This window comes from Dermochelys coriacea, chromosome 2 (assembly GCF_009764565.3).
Source record: "Dermochelys coriacea isolate rDerCor1 chromosome 2, rDerCor1.pri.v4, whole genome shotgun sequence".
Classification (NCBI taxonomy): Eukaryota; Metazoa; Chordata; order Testudines; family Dermochelyidae; genus Dermochelys; species Dermochelys coriacea.
The window spans coordinates 158,506,363-158,523,528 of record NC_050069.1 but is presented as its reverse complement, the minus strand read 5'-3'; the positions used below and the strand labels follow the sequence as shown (position 1 = coordinate 158,523,528).

Here is a 17,166-nt window from a genome sequence, read left to right as displayed (position 1 = left end):
TTAACTTCTGACTCCCCAGGTATGTGTCTGCCCACCAGTCCCCTCGCTATCTCACACTGCATGTGGTATTAAATAATTGAATTAGGGAAGGCCCAAATCTCTCCAGACTTAAGTCTGCAACCAGTCTTCCATTATAAGACTGAGTTTCAGCTAGCCTCTACCCCCCCACCAAAAACAGATATCTTGACTTCATGTTCTGAAAATCTGAAGCTTAAATCCCAGTATATGATAACAGTTTCTCTGAAATTTTCTGTTAAATTGAGAAGCACTTTTTCAGATGGCGAGATTTTAAAATTGCTTCTTTTTGAAATTTTTGGACAATTTAATGTTTATTACTCTGTTTTGCCTTAGGTCGATCACTTCATAGGGACAAATGCTACATACAGCCCTAGGAGATTTATATGTAAATCTCATTTCATTCACTGGGAACTGTGTATGTATAAATGAGGGCAGTATCTGGCACAAAACATCTATATTTGCTATTCTCCTTAGGAGGGAACATGAAATCTATTAAGGTATTACACACATCTTCCCTTTGTTACATTTCCTCTCTCTTTGGGATGACTACAATGGCACCGCATTCTGGTCTACAAGGGTGTGAATTGTAGAGTGCTCTAACATGCTGCACTCTAAATGCCCCATGCAGACCCTGCTGGAATGAACTAAAAGGTACCTTAGTTTGCGTTAACATAGTTCTCAATGAGTGGTCTCCTCTCAGGCACACCCTCATGGCCTGGGGAAGTCCTGAAAATGGCTCCTTGTCTCAGTTTTCCTCATGGCTCCCCAGTAACTCAATATAAGTTTATCCTCCAGTCCAATGGTTCTCAACCAGGGGTACACATACCCCAGGGGTATGCAGAGGTCTTCCAAGGGGTACTCAACTCATCTAGATCAATGTTTCTCAACCTGTGACCCCAAAGGGGGGTTGTGGGACGGGTTTAGGGTCGCAAGTGAAGAGCCGGCATTAGGGGTGGCCACAGTGGGATCTGTGAAGCTCTTACATGATTCAGCCCTTGGGCGGCAGGGCTCGGGTTTCAGACAAAGCTCACAAGAGAAGAACAAGCTCAAGTATCACACTGAAATGCAAGTACAACATTTATATTCCAATCAATTTATTTTATAATTATATGGTAAAAATGAGAACATAAGCAATTTTTCAGTAACAGTGTGCTGTGACACTTTTGTATTTTTATGTTTGATTTTGTAAGCAAGTAGTTTTTAAGTGAGGTGAAACTTGGGGTACCCCAGACAAATCAGACTCCTGAAAGGGAAACAGTAACCTGGAACGGCTGAGAGCCACTGCTCCAGTCCATCATAATTTATTAACAACAACATAGTGCAAAAGTCCATAACTAGTAGTCCCAAACACATCTACATCCCCCAGTGCACGTAGCCTTTAAAACCCGGCTTGGTTCTCACCATCCTAGTGTCTTCCACTACACCTGGACTCTTTGGGTATGACTAAACAGCAAAGAAAAAACAGCGACTGGTCCGTGCCAGCTGACTCAGGCTTGAGGGGCTAGGCCTGTGAAGCTGTTTCACTGCTTTGTGGACTTCCAGACTTGGGCTGGAGCCCGAGCTTGGGACCCAGCCGCCCTGCAGAGTCCTAGAGCCCCAGCTCCAGCCTGAGCCAGACATCTACACAGCAATGTAACAGCCCCGCAGCCCGAGCCCTGTGAGGCCAAGTTGGCTGGCAGGGCCAGCAGCAGGTGTCTAGTTGCTGTGTAGATATACTCTGAGTCAGTTGTCCTCTGTCAGAAGACCCACCCCAGCCCTTCCTTCTGGGGCACAACCCTGCTCTTTGCAGCAGGAATTCCCACATGCTTCTTAGCTGGGAGTGTCCTCATGTCTCCTCTAGGGCCCAGCTCTCTGGCAAGGAGACACCAGGGACTAAGTCGCTCTGCTGTTCCCCTTCCTTCAGCCCTTGGCTCTAGCTCTCTGGTTTAGAGCCAGCAGGCATCACCCTCTGTGGCTGCTTCTCTTGCTGTCAGTTCTTTCCAGCCCCTAGGCTCTGGGTAGGGGATGCCAGCCACAAACCCCTCTGGCTGCTCTCCCAGGAACCACCTTCTCTCTCCGGGGGCTTCTCCTATCTCTCTTGTCTGGTTGACTCAGTCTGCTCCGGCTCCTGACTGACCTTTTATAATTCCAAATGCTGCCCTGCATGCTGAACTGGCCCAACTGGGAGCAAGTGTACGGGAACAGGAGAGCCAAGCCCAGATTCATATGATGGACCAGCAATCCTGTTACAGTGCTCTTACAGGACTTCATCGCTGCCAGCTAGGTGCCTTCTAGTTCACACCAGCAGGGTCTACATGGGCAGTTTAATCAAGCATGTTGTGCTTTCTACAATTCACCCCCCCACACACACACACAGACACTGGACTGCAGCGCCATGTAGACAAGCCCTTTCTCTCCCTTTTCTCTTCTCTGATTAACATGGGTCTCTGATGCAGCATTTATTGCAAAGCAAGCACCTACCGGTAGTCTTCTGTATTGCAGAATTCCTCTTTCCTGAGTCTTGCAAGGATTGTCCCACCCTCTAGCCTTAATGTTACCAGCAAGGCATCTTCCAAAACAAGTTTCATCATTGTCTTGTGTTTGTCGATTAAGTCACTGACTTCCTATACAGAACAAACACAATTAATCTCATTTTACTAGAAACCTAGATAGTGTATTGGTACCACAGTGTGGCTAGCATGGCTTTTATAAAACAAATCCATGGGCACATTGGTCAGGGAAGTAACATAACCCTGTTAATGCCTTGTTCCCACCTGTAATTTTTGCCCTACATTTCCCAGCGTTGCTTCTACTGGTGGAGCTGAACCAGTTTTAGCAATAATTTTTGGCCAAAACATTATGGAGACTGAACTACTCTCTCATTCACTACACTTGTCCCTCAGATTGATTCAGGCACTCTGGCAAGGCAGTGTGGGGAAGCCTGTCGTATTATTGACTAAACTGTGCTTCTTTTGTGAACAGAGGAATTCAATTTCCATGGCTAGTAAACTGGCACCTTTAACAGAAAATGATTAAAACAACAATAATTAGAGATGGGCCAAACCTGAAACCTTGAATCCAAACTCCTTTAAAATTAAAGGGATGCAAATTTGAATGACTATACCTGAACCCATCCCTATAGTTTTGTGTTGCATTAAAAAAACCCCAAAGTGTCTATTTTCTAGGGTTTGTTTTTCAGGTGTGGCAGAAACCTTATGAGAAGGGCTCATCTTGCAAGATGTCTATAATCTTGGTTTCAAATTTTGTGAGAACAGCTCATGGGACATTGGTGATCTAAACCTTGACACCCTATTCTGACCTTGTAACTGAAGCTAGTCTAAACCTGATGCAGACAGGATCCAAATATCTCCTCCTCAGCTTCTCTCTAATAACCACCATAATATATTACTGAGCTACCTCAGGCTTCCAATTTTTTGAATTCAAGACATAGCATTTGTGACATCAGCTAATACTTACCTGCACTGTACTTAGGGTTCTGTTGGAGTTCAGCGAACAGACTGAGTTCTGTAGAAAGACAATGGCCTCTTTGCAGTTTGTAATAAAGGGTTCCAGTTTCTGCAGCAATAAAACACGGTGACAGTTAAAACACTCAAAAAGACAGTCTCAGGAAATAGCTTTGGCTTCTTAAACTTGAAGTGTCCTAGATGGTCACAAAGAGTTATTTGTATGTTAATTACAATAAGGGCTTGTCTACACATGGTTTTTGTACTGCTTTAACTATACCAGTTTGAAACCAGTATAGTTAAGTGGTACAATCCCCTTAGTGTGGATGCAGTTATACCAGTATAACTATTCCTAAATGGGAAGTGGAATAAAGGGAATAAGCCAAACTAATAAGGGGAATAAGCTACAAAGATAAAAGACACTTTTATACCAGAATAACTGCATTCACACTAAAGGTTGTATAGATCTATTTCAGTAAAAAAAATTACTCCCTTAATTGAAATAATTAAATGGCATAAAAACTGCATTTAGACTTTAGACACAGGTTTGTTTTTTTATCATCATCGAAATAGGCATAGCCTTAAATAAGGTCATTGCTTTCCAAGTCAGTATTTGGAATGTGTGCTTATATACAGTCTTTATAGATCCCAGATCTTCATCTGACATAAACTGGCATAGCTCCATTGACTTCACTGCCAGAGGACAAAGTACTGCACATGAAGAAAACTTCAGGGCCCGTTATTGACTTTAAACTGATTGACACCAGTTGAGGATCTGGCCCTAATGATTCAGATACGTGTTAGAAAGTGAGTTTGGCAATTCTAACATAATCCAGAGTGGAAATCTGTCTGAATCCTGCAACCACGACATAGCTGAATAGAGGCCAAGGACTGATTTAGCCAGGGATTAACAGAATACATCAGCAGAGCTGTGTGGGGAAGTTTCAACACTATCTACATGCAGTGTACAAGACTCTAGGCTAGCACTGTTTGTTTCTCATTTTTATGAGGAATAAAAGTTACTAAATTCCATCAAGAACATTCTAAAAGGGAAAATAAAATCAGAGGCGAACAAGTAATGGGAGCTGCAAGCACTATCTTACCTTTCGGAAACGTATCCAGTCATGGTGGTTATACAGAAAGGCTCCATCAAATTCTGCTGTCAGCTGGGTACAGTCAATGTGCTTTTGCAGAGCCTTCAGTGATGTGAGGACTTCATACTGTTAAAGAAAAATTGTGAATGGAGCTGTATTAATGCCATAAATGAAACCACTGGGAAAAACATACATAGTGCCAGTTGTCAAAATCTTTTACAGAATCTCTTGAGACAGAGGACCAGATCCTCAAGCGGGTATAAATGAGTGCAGATCTAGTGAAGTCAAGACCCTGGCCTCAGATTTTCTTCATGTGTAATACTCTGTTTTCTGGAATGGAAGTCAATGGAGCTATGCAAATTTGCACTAGCTGAGGATCTTGCCCAAAGTAGTACATCTTATTTGCAGAAAATATTTTCTGTTACTATTATATATTTGTTAAAATATATACAAGATTGAAAGGAAAAAAGTCTCAAGTGACTTCTATCTCTAACAACCATCTATGCCAATAGAATATTACATATAAAGAAAAAAAAGAGACATTGTTAAAAATTCTTTGGGTATCAAGTTTTATTGGGAGAAAATAGTATATTTTAACTCTACATACAAAGTTCAGGAGAACAAGCTTCTGTTCTGATTGATTTGATTTAAATAATAAATTAATTTCTGCTCTTTAACTTCAGCTCCCTTTATATTCATTTCAAACATCCATCAAATTTGTATTTTTAAAAATACTTTATTTATAAAATTCCTGCATAGGAAACAACAGCAGCAAGTCATTATGTTATTGCAAAGAACACAATTCACATAAACATACTTCTGACTATCCACTTATACAATTCAGCAAACTGGTTTACGCAGTAAGTCTAGCCATAAAAGGGCAAATTCCGCCACCCTTACATTCCTTACATGACAGGGCTGTTGTGAGGATAAATACATTAATAACTGATGTGCTCAGATATCATGGTAACGGCAGCCACATAAGTACCGAAAATGAGATTTGCATTGAGAAGCACGTTATAGATAGATATAGATTTGAGAGGCACTACTCACACAGTAAGGTGCTACTGAATTGGAGCTACTCAAAGTATTAGGGATTATTCAGTGAGTAATAGTAGAATTTGCCCCTTAAAAACAACGAAATCAATTTCTTCTAAACAAAATAAAATGTCATAAAGTTACATTTTGCAAAGTAACTTTTCATAACAAATTTTAACTTTACAAAATATCATGCACATTCTTAATGTTACCTGAATTGCAGTATCTTTGTCAGGTCTAAATGCAGATTCCTTCTCAGTCAATATCAAGACACTATGAATGGAGTGAGGAACTGCACTCTGGAAAGCAAAGCAAAATGAATTTAGAGAAATGCTTTATTATGAACCTCCCAACCTTTTTTCCTTTTTGTCGTTTTTTAAAATTCAGCTTGATTGGTTAACATGAGCATCATAAGACAAGAAGTATCTTTAAATCGTTACTTTTAAATAATGTATTTTTCCTATAATAAATGTAGTTATGGGGTCAAATTCAGTTCTTTTTGTTGCAGGAGCACATTGTTTTATTCTTCAATAAAATTAACTTGGATTACTCTATAACTGCAATTATGTTTTCTTAGTGACTAACCTATGCCGTATGTGTCCTTGCTTTACACTACGTTATTCCCATAAGGTGTTAAAAAGCCTTATGTGAAAAATGTGAACAGCACAAAACAAGGATACAATAGCCTGCAATGATCATGGTCAATCTTGTCTATCGCACATATAACTGTGTTCGTGGTTCTCACATTGGTGTGACCTCACATATGTGTGTTCACCTGTAGGGTTTGCTGAATCCTCATAGGTTGACATCAACATGAGACTCCATCATCATGTTGTAAACTATACACATTCAAACAGTAACTGAAGTTTAAATACTTTAACTAATAAAGGATGACATTCATATTTCTTGCTTCATGCAGTATTGCTTTGATGGTGTTTTCTCTCTTATAAAAGTGGCTGTTGGAGAGGGTATTAGGTCTCAAAAGACATTGCATGGATATTTTTTTTTAATCCGTCAATTAGGCATTTAGGGATTTATCCAATGCCTACTGAAGTCAATCAGTGTTTCCTCTGCTTTCAGTGAGTGCAGGATCAGAGCCTAATTCATCTCAGTGCTGGAGATGAATTTGATGTAGGGCCTTAAGTAGGTATTATATCACTGTTACACCTTCCTTATTCTGCAGCTCTTATTCAAACAGAGGTTTCAGGAGGCAGAGCACATGAGTTTGCTGCCTATCTACCATCCATCATTCTTGCCAGTGAATTGTAGGCCATTTGGTGCTTCACATAGAAGCACAAAGCAACTCTTCATATTTTAGCCCTAAATCTTGATTGGAGTGCTTCTGCATCATCATATCCATTGTGACTCCACAGCTTGCGAAAAAGATTTATTATTTCTGTTGCTATGACACAATGTACTATTGGTGTTACTGGCTTTTTTCATTATCAGTATTCTGTGTTCTAATTTTCTGTTATCTTTATCTAATATTCCTTCTCGTTTTCCATCTCTGTGTTTAAAGGATACTTCAGAAAACACTGCTTAGCCATACACATCAGATGTGCTCTAATGCAAAGACTGAACATTGGGACGATACAGGCCGAGTGGCACAGTTAACTCTGATTTCACTTGGGGCTTGATTATAATTTTACAGTCTGCCCAGAATCAGAGGCCTGCCCTGAGACAGAGAACAAACACTGAGAACAATTCCTCCTCCATTCCCCCTTTGCTCTGGGGGAAAAGTAAATTACTTGTCCGGTTTTCCTGGAGCAGCTTACACCTCCCTGTGCATGGTGCCAGGTCGCTCCACTTACTGGTGCCCCTTGTGAGTGCAGGGTCGGGCCCTGCAGCAGTCCTCAGGGGAGTGGGGGGGGGGGGCCATGGGGAAGCGGCAGAGCAGGGGTTGGAGCAATACGCAGCTGTGTAGGGCATCAGGAAATTTGGTGCGGTGTCCTACTCAGCTGCATACTTTGCGTATGGGTAGGGACGGCCCTGGTGCCAAGGCTCTTTCCCACTTCCCACCCCCTCTAAAGACTCTTCATGAGGGTTCCTAGGCAAGTAGTCCCCGTCCTGCCTGCATGACCACAGTCACAACCAATGCTGGGCTGAGGAGGAAATAAGAGTGAGCTGAAGGCTAGTAAGTTAAAAAGAGGGAACTGATGTTATAAATAGAATGACAAGAATGATAACAACAAATCCATCAGTCCTCCCTCTGAGCCCTTTCTAAAGGATGATATATTAAGTCTTTAATCACAGCAGCTGCAAAGCATGCTGTAATGCAGAGTCCAATGTACGTTTATGGCACAGGCTCAAGTGGCCACATTTATATTTGAAGCACAACGGTCACCTTTCCAGATTGGCAAAATTAGTACTTCATCTTTGTTGTTTTTCAAAAGTTCAACAGTGTTTGCTCCTGGCCTGTGGGAAGAGGGTATCTCGAAGCCCACATTTTAGTTAGGTCTCCTGCATGTGCACTTCAAAATGGAAAAAGCCAAACTAATTGATTTTTTTTTTTTGGTGTTAATGGCAACCCATTCTCCGCCCAAGCACACAGACCAAGTTTCAGCCCACTCTAAATTGAAATGGCTAGTCTAAAAACATCTAAACTCTAAAAATGGAGCTGACAAAGGAAAAATTGTCAAACTGTTACATTTAATTTCATTATAATAAAACTATCTACCTAATTCCACATTTTCATTGCTTTCAAGATTTAACAAAATATAACAAATATCTTGTTAAACACTGTGCCAAAAACAAACTCATTTGGTTCCAGGATTCAATTCATCATCCTGTGATGACATGTTTTTCCTCAGGGCATATCTGCCACATCTCAAATGTGTAATATACTTAAGAAAACACTAAAGCCATCTTAATAAAATAATTACATCAATGTGAATTCAGTAGATTTCCTTTTTTTCCAATTTGGATGCAAAGCCATTTAGAAGATTCAGTTACAATGAAAACTTGAGTATTTGATGGAAATTTTCCCAGTGCATATTTCTTTTTTCTCTAAATTGTTTGCTTCGGCACACCAGCTGTGTGTAGGAAGGGCAACTATCTAGATCTAAGTGCTACATATGGTTAGTGTCTGTCTGCAGCTGTGGGAAAATGGCTGTGTAAAACTCACAGGGTGATGTTAAGTAAACGCAGTAGCTGGAGGTACTTGCACCTCAAGTCTGAAAACGTTTGATCTATTGTTTCAATACTCAAGTTCTGACTAGAACCATAAAAGATTAAAGATCAAAAATCATTTTGCTCTAGCCTTCTACTTTGTTTACTTTGGGCACCTGACAGCACTTTGGAAACAGTTCCACTGTTTCCCTTTTTTTAGTCAGTTAGGCCTCATACAGGTACTATGTGGAGCTGATTACAGGACTGCAGCTTCAGTCAATCAGTTTCCTCTCATGTTTGTGTGGCTCTTCATACAGTAAATGGACAGGGGAAAACATTTTAGGAAAGATGGTCAGGAGAATAAGAAGGTTTAATATCTGAAACTACTTTTAACTTTAATTTTTTTAATTGATCAAATGGACAGTGTAGCGTCTTTCAGATGGACAGCGTAGTGTCTTTTTAATCAGAGTGCAGTTACAATATAGGGCTTTTGAGGGTAGATGGGAAAGAGTAAGAAGGTGAGAGGAATCATAAAAATGTCATCATCTACAACAACTTGTTCTTGTTTTGTCATTTTTCTCCTTGAACAACATGATTACCATATCTACATCCTGCACTGTATAACCTTAAATGTCAACTATGGCTCAAAGCAGATGCTCCATGGGAAAATTTCACTCCTCTCTCCGTGAGTTTTCAATGTTTTCATTTTGCTGTTGTCATGATTCAGAAAGAAGGCTGGGATGTACGAACTTTGGAAGAATGTCCATTTTCTGCCTGTGATTAATTCTGAACTGAACAAAAAAGACTTCACCCTTGTCAAAGGAATACTGATGGAAGCCAAGCACATTAAAAGGCTGTTGTGATGATGACGTGTTAGAGTCACTGTAATGTCAAAATACGTTGTAACAGAAAATCAGACTAGAAGATACTGAGATCTCTGTCCTAGCGTCTTTTCCTTTTTGAACTGTTCAGTGAACCAGCACTTACAGATCTTTAGTTTCACTGTGCAAACAAAAACAATTCACTCCATTAAAGACAGGAGAAAAGTTGGCCTCAGTTGTCAAGACATTCTGTGTAACTTTTATTTTGCTATTTGTTTCCCTCTGTGCACCAAACTACAGGTTAACAAAATGATTGTTGGATAATATCAAATGCAAATGAATCTCCATAACAACTTCCCAATAAGTTGCTCTAGTCCTACTCACTGTTTGAGAAAACTGTACTTAACAGTGCTTAACAGTCAACAGACAGACAGTGCTTTTTTTTTTTTTTGTAGAACTAGCACTAAACTCCTCTCAAGAATATACCATACTTGTAATTTTGTATTTTAAATCTATTCCTTCTACTTATATTTATACCTAATCTGCTTTAACTTTTTCAACTGATCCTTTGATGATCCTATTGTGTATCACAAATTAATTTTTTCATGTGCTGAATGGAGAAAGTAATTCGGAAAGGAAAGAACTACAACTGGCATTAAGTTTAACACTGTAAGCTCTTTGGGACAGGAGGCATCTTTTGATTGTCTGTGTGCACAGCACCCAGAAAAACAACACCCCAGTACCTGATTAGGGGCCTCTAGGTGCTACCAAAATACAAACAACAATTTTTAAAAATACTAATATTTTAATTTGTGTTCTTAAACAATGCACCATAAGCACTAACACTTACCTGTAATGCTGGGAAAGCTTTGAAAAGACCAGGACTAGGCTGGCACTTACGAGCATCCACTAAAATAACGAGCCCCAGATCACGTACTTCCTTCCTAGAAACAGAAAGGCAGATATTTCCTAAGCTGCATTTCCTCTTGATAAAAGTATTTGCTAAATATTTATAAAATTGTATTCAAACAAAAAGGTTGATGATTGGGCCATCTAGAACAAATATATTTTATTTCCAGTCACAAATAAAGCGGCAGACAGTATATTATGCAGAAAATTATTATGGGCAGGTCAGCCCCTCCTATTAAAATATCTGTTGTAGGAGCTCAGGGGTGGGAAAACTTGTGCTTCCCTCTCAGAGTTTTCTCCAGATCATACCATCAGGGATGAACAATTTGCTGTTGTGTTGTCTCTAGATTCCTTGTGGCCCTTCCCATTCTCCTGTCAGCATAGCTCCTTTTCCAGTTGTCCACTGTATCTAGAACTCTGCCCCCCGGCCCCAATGCCTTAAAAGTGGAGTTTCCCCTGTATGGAATGGCTGTTTGGTTAAGATAATACAGCCACAGTAGATATCCTCCAGGTTTATGGAGGGTGGGGGGAGTAACAATGTACCTAGACAATGATCCCCCATCCATGACCAGATCTCTATCCCTGGAGAAGGCTCTCTGTAAGTCTGGAGATAGGGTTGGTGGTGTCAGCCAAGTAGTTGGGGTCACTTTTCTCATGAAAATGTGTAGATTTCTGTGGAGAGGGCTCTCTCTGCATAAGGTCTGAGGGTGGGGGAAATGATCTGTAACTGTAATACTAAGCTGAAATGAGTTCACGCTCATGAAGAACTAATTGCATGGCAGACTGATGCCTTGTGCTGGTGTGTCAAATGGTAATATCCCTATTTTTCAGATAGACTGGTGTAACTGAAATGCTTTCCCTAATATGAGGGTTTTATCATCTAGATGTAAACATTTACTCTGAGTTAAACATTGTAGGAGTTGTGTGGCTTTGGAGAAAATTATTAGAGCCGTAAAAAGTTTTAGCATTAAATGAGAAGGCAAAAAGGAGGTATGATTCCCAATACATTTGTGCTCTTACAATCCGACTTTTCAGTTAGTCAAGATTATAGACTCTATGACTCGGATTTTAAAACACACTTTCAACAAATTTGGGTGCCTGATTCCCTCTATGCTACTTTGAAAATCCCAGCCCATAACACTAGCGAATGACACTGCTATATTCAGGGGAAACTACAGTATTGGGGACTATTCTAAGGCCTAACTGCACTCGCTTTAAGGGTGAAATTCACCCGTGCTGAAACAAACTGCACAGGATTTGACCTCTCAGATGTTACACACTTGAAATACGTTGTTTCAAATTTTGTTTAAAAGCTGTTTTATCATCCTCTAGGCTCATCTTTACATGCTGTAATTATATAATCTAAATATGGGGTTACATATATTTACACTAAGTATAAACAGTAATTACCTTTAAAGGGATTAATGATATATATACACAATGAACAATTAAACATTACTTTAAAAAGCAAGGGCCATTCCAAGGCAAACATTACATTCAAAGAATGTCAGGGTTGCAAAGCAAGTTCAGAAGAAAAAAAAAAGAATTACACTATTAAACATTAAGGCACCTTCACTGCGACGTGAGTGGGTACAACCATCAGACATTAATTTATTATGCCCTGTAGTGGGGAAGTACAGATTTTGGGCTCAATCTAGCTTCCTTTTAAGCCAATAGCAAACTTCCCATTCACTTTAATAGGAATCCCAATTTCCCCCCATGCAAAAACATCTTATAGATGTGAATAGAACATTATATTCGTTCTGCAGTTCCCTTCTTCCACCATCCTGAGAGAAAGAACAGCATTCTCTATTACATTCTACAGGTTTTACAATTTGCTCTGTAGAACCTTATTGGTTTTGTCCCTATAAAATTCTATATGACTTTTCTGTAAGAGGTAGGAGCTAGATTGCCCAACTAGGCACCGTGACGTTATCTGATTAAAATATGACCATGCAGATCATTGTTGCTACCACTGTTACATAATTGCAACAAATCTTTTACAAAGTACATTAAGAAAGGTGTCTATGGAAAGGGTATGATTTGCTGAATATGATTATGCTATTTGTATGCATGAATCATTTTTGTATTTGAAGTTATAAGTATTGGCTCTATATCTGGATTTCAAATGTTTGCTCTTGGGGTAATGCCCACAAGGTATTTAGTCTTAACTCACAATGGACCAAGGGAGATGCCTATCTATACTTAATGGCCTTTCCTGCTATGACTAAGCGAAAACATGCATGGACATGCGACTTCCCTATGTGACCCCAAACACAATTGTTTACCTATAATTTTCCACAGAGAGAACACTGGGAATCCCTTCAATTGGCATAAGCTAAAAAAGACCATGGAAACATCTCCATTTTGCCTCTTTCTTACTCAAGCCTCTCTCCTGCTCATACCTCTGGGACTATGGACTTATACTAATGGGAGCATTCTAACTAAGAGACTGAGGACCTTCCAATGATTTGCAAGCAACCAGAGACTTGACTTAAGCCAGCAGTTTATGCCATCGCTGCTTCAAGCCTGAACCAAAAACTTTGCAATTGTTGTATGTATTTGATTCTTTTAACCAATTTTAACCCTCACCCCTCTTTCTTTTTATAAATAAAACTTTAGATATTAGATACTAAAAGAATGGCAATAGCATGATTATTGGGCAAGATCTGAGTTATATATTGACCTGGGAGTGTGGCTGGTCTTTTGGGATCAGAAGAACCTTTTATTTGATTAAATTGATTTTTAAAGAACCATTCATCTTTAAGTCTAGTGTTTTTGGTAGCAATACAAGGACTGGAATGCCTAAGGAAACTACTTTTCTGACTTCTTGTTAGCCAGTGTGGTGAAAGAGAAGTTTACTTTTGTTGCTGCTTTGGTATATTTTATGGGAGAATAACCACCAGTTTTGGGGTGTGTCTTCCCTATTCTCAGTTCTGACCCACAAAGGCATGGTTACAGGCACCACCCAAGCAGAGGGTGATGCAGAGCCACACGGCTAGAAGAAGTGGTGGGGAAAGGACTGTGACTCAAGGCCTGATCCTAAGCCCACTGAATCAACAAAAAGACTTCCAATGACTTCACTGGGCTTTTGGCTCAGACCCAAAAAAAGGTACAACCCCTCCCTAAGCTCCCTGGCATACAGGGGAATGCACTGCAATGCATCTGGCAGCGTGTGGGGTCAACGTTGAGTGAGGTCATGGTCCTCTAGGGGGTAACATATGGCCCTGGGAGCAAAAAGAGGCAGCAATTTCTTGGCTTCCGTGAGCACCACAACTGCATCTATCCCTGCTCTTTGTCCCCTTCACATACAAACCTGGAACAGTATGGCCCTAACTGTACTTTTCTTTGGTTTTTGAGTCTGTAGAGTTTGATACAAAATTTGTGAATTAGAAACAAAAGGGTTTGTTACACAGAAAAATTAATTTCTCTGGAGTTATGTGCTAAAGTAGACTTTCTTGAAAGTGGAGAGACATTTTTCTGCAGTGGTAGATAAACATAGGCCAAGATTATAACATGGTTCAAAAAGAACTAGATACATTCATGGAGGATACGTCCAGCAATGGCCAGGGATAGTGGGGATGGTGTCCCTAACCTCTGTTTGCCAGAAGCTGTGAATGGGTTACAAAGGATGGATCACTTGACGATTACCTGTTTTGTTCATTCCCTCTGGGGCACCTGGAATTGGCTACTGCTGGAAGACAGGATACTGGGCTAGATGGACCTTTGGTCTGATCCAGTATGGCCATTCTTATGTTCTTATACTAGACTAGATTCTCATGTGCACCCAAACAAAGAAAATGCTTCTGGGTCGCGGATCCTGGGATTTATTCTGTAGTGGCCTGGTTCCCTCAGGGCTGCTCTAAACTAGACCAACTGGTGAGAGCTTCAGGGGACTTCTTAGCCAACTGAGGACTCCTTTAAACCAGGAAATTTCAGCTGGATATGTCAGTCAGCTATCCAGCCTCCTTGGTACAGCAATATATGGCTTATTGTGAGGGACAATCAGGCCTGCTGCATTTGCCAAATATGCCACTGCTTTGAATTAGGGTATGACAGGGCCCTTGATACACTTGTGGAAGTTGTGTGAAGGCCACTGGTCAGTAGCACTGTATTTTTAGAACTATACAAAAAATGTCAACATCCCCCAATACCTGAGTTATGACAGTCATGTATCTACTAATTCATGGGGAATTCTTTTAAAAGTATTTTGAGCAAAACTATTTTTTCCAACATTGGGCAGAAAGACAAATATATCACAGGATTATATTTTATATTTGGAATGCTTTGATGTTTAATTCAAGACACGTAGGTTTTTTTATTTTATATTAACTTTTGGAAACTTCAAAATTCTCACTATTTAAATAGTACTTTTAAAAGCACCTTTACTATGTTTATTAGTATGTATAAAGGCACAGAACAAGATCTACAAGATAGGAGAATTGGCAACATTTTATATATCCGGCCAATTTTCAATCATCCTCGGTTTTTGTTGTGCAAATAAAACTGTACACAAAGTTCTCTATAAGTTACAGTACCGTTTGAATTTGCACACTCTATTCTACACATGTGTGCATGCGCAGAGGAAGCAGACTTAAAATTTGGTCCATTACTTATAAACTTAGATACAATTTCATCTGTTTTCCCATATTAAAAATGGTATCACAATTATAAGAGCTCTCTGAAATTATTCTAATAATTTTTTCGTTGAAAAATGGTCTTTTTTAAATATAAAAGATTTACTGAAAAACTTGGTTTCAGAGTAGCAGCCCTGTTAGTCTGTATTCGCAAAAAGAAAAGGAGTACTTGTGGCACCTTAGAGACTAACAAATTTATTAGAGCATAAGCTTTCGTGAGCTACAGCCAATGAAGTGAGCTGTAGCTCACGAAAGCTTATGCTCTAATAAATTTGTTAGTCTCTAAGGTGCCACAAGTACTCCCTTTTTTTTTTTTTTTTTTTTGGAAAAACTTGATTTCTTTATTTTCATTTTTCACAATATTTTTTCATTACTTTTTGGTCAATTTTTTAAAAACAAAACCATCACATTTTTCATTCACTGAAAACCAGGTTTGTGACAAACATTTTTATTACATTTTCAGTGAAAATTTAATTAAACAATTTTAGAAAACAAATTGAAAAAATAATGAAAAAATGGATCCATTTGAACCTGTAAAACAAAAAACCACTTCAAAATGTTGAATTTTTAAGTGATTTTTTAAAATCAGTTACACTGACTATGATAGAATTAGTGCTCCAATCCTGCGAATGCTTACACATGAGTAACTTCACACCTTCGAGTAGTCCCACTTGTGGTGTTAGTGAGTTCAGCTGGGATCTCCTGGGATCTGCCAGGCTTGGGAACCCCCCCAAACAATCCCTCTTTTTATGGGTTTTTATGGGAGCAAACGATCTGAGCCAACATGATTTCTCAATTGATACAAATTTGAGGAAATATTGTAAATGTGTTCCTCATGCGCTGTACTGTGTTAATGTAATGAAAAATACATCTTATGTTTTGCAATTCTGCACAGAGGAAAGTGAAAGAGACAATTCAGTAAGTTCTGCTTGTCCATTCCAGAGGTTATTCCCCATTATGGAAAGCAGGAGCCTTATTTATTTAAGTTCCTTTTGTAAAATCTACAAATGTCACAACAGTAATTTGTACCTAACAGCATCAGATTTCCTACCCAATTTAAACCTTTATTCACTTGGATTCTACAGCTGCTATTGACTAAAATATGCTTTCTGATGAAAATGGAATAGAAAAAAACCACCTACTTTATGAGATTTTCATATATGAAACTCACTATCTGTAGTGTACAGGAATTGGCTCGCATCCCTTTAAATAATATGTGAACTCTATCGGCTATGTCTGCACTACATCTGGGACTGAGCCTCCCAGCCTGAGTAACAAACTTATGCTAGTGCTCTAAAAATAGCTGTGTAGATGGTGCTTTGACATTGTGGCTTGAGCTCTCAAGGCCCCACCTCCTGGCCCCCAGGCTTAAGAGCCCAAGCTCCAGCCCGAATTGCAATGTCAAAGCACTGTCTACACAGTTATTTTTAGCACACTAGCATGAGCACCACCTCCACAAATCTATGGCTTAGGCTGGGAGGCTCGCTTCCAGGTGCAGTGTAGACATACCCCTAAAAACCCTCATGGTCTTATTTTTTTTTCCTAAGGATAATGAAGTCTGCAGTTTTCCTCATGTTTTGATATCCCATGTTTCCTCATACTTTGTGAACTCATTCAAATTCAGAGATATAAAGATGATTGAATTTACATGAAAACTCTGGCTTCACAGTACTAGGAACAGCATTCATATTTTACAATATATAACAGGACAGAGTCTGAGAGCACCGTCCAAAGAACTTAATTCTCAAATTTGTGATGAAAGTAGGTAATATAATGAAAAATGCCAAGTACCTCATTTTCCCCTTTTGCTTTGGAACACTACTGAAATCAGTGCACATCTTCCCTTGGGACTTTTGGGTGATTTCCAATATTTTACAGTTTGGAGATATCTGAGTTTAGAGGTGACAGATGAACTCCTGATCCGTGTCCATTTAGACCACTGCTCTAGGGGACAGTCTTCAAAAGGAGTCTGTTGCATCACTGAACATCCCTGTTACCTGACCATTGGAGTGGCACTGACACTAGTTTCACAGGAGACCTGCCTGGTTCCCACTAGCAGAGGAGAGCAAGAAATTAAAAAGGGAGAAATATGTAGCCT

The 17,166-nt window shown here is 39.5% G+C and overlaps 1 protein-coding gene across 5 annotated transcripts in view; it reads right to left on the bottom strand.

The window, feature by feature from the left end:
* Positions 1-17,166, bottom strand: part of PLEKHG4B (pleckstrin homology and RhoGEF domain containing G4B) — a 168,166-nt gene that overhangs the window by 51,825 nt on the left and 99,175 nt on the right. For all 5 annotated transcript variants that reach the window (XM_043508576.1, XM_038390722.2, XM_038390724.2 and 2 more), the window contains 5 exons: positions 10,373-10,466; positions 5,806-5,892; positions 4,565-4,681; positions 3,475-3,573; positions 2,479-2,621 (listed from right to left, as the gene is read on the bottom strand). In XM_043508576.1, coding sequence (XP_043364511.1) covers positions 2,479-2,621; positions 3,475-3,573; positions 4,565-4,681; positions 5,806-5,892; positions 10,373-10,466 — 540 coding nt within the window. The remainder of the gene's footprint in view (positions 1-2,478; positions 2,622-3,474; positions 3,574-4,564; positions 4,682-5,805; positions 5,893-10,372; positions 10,467-17,166) is intronic.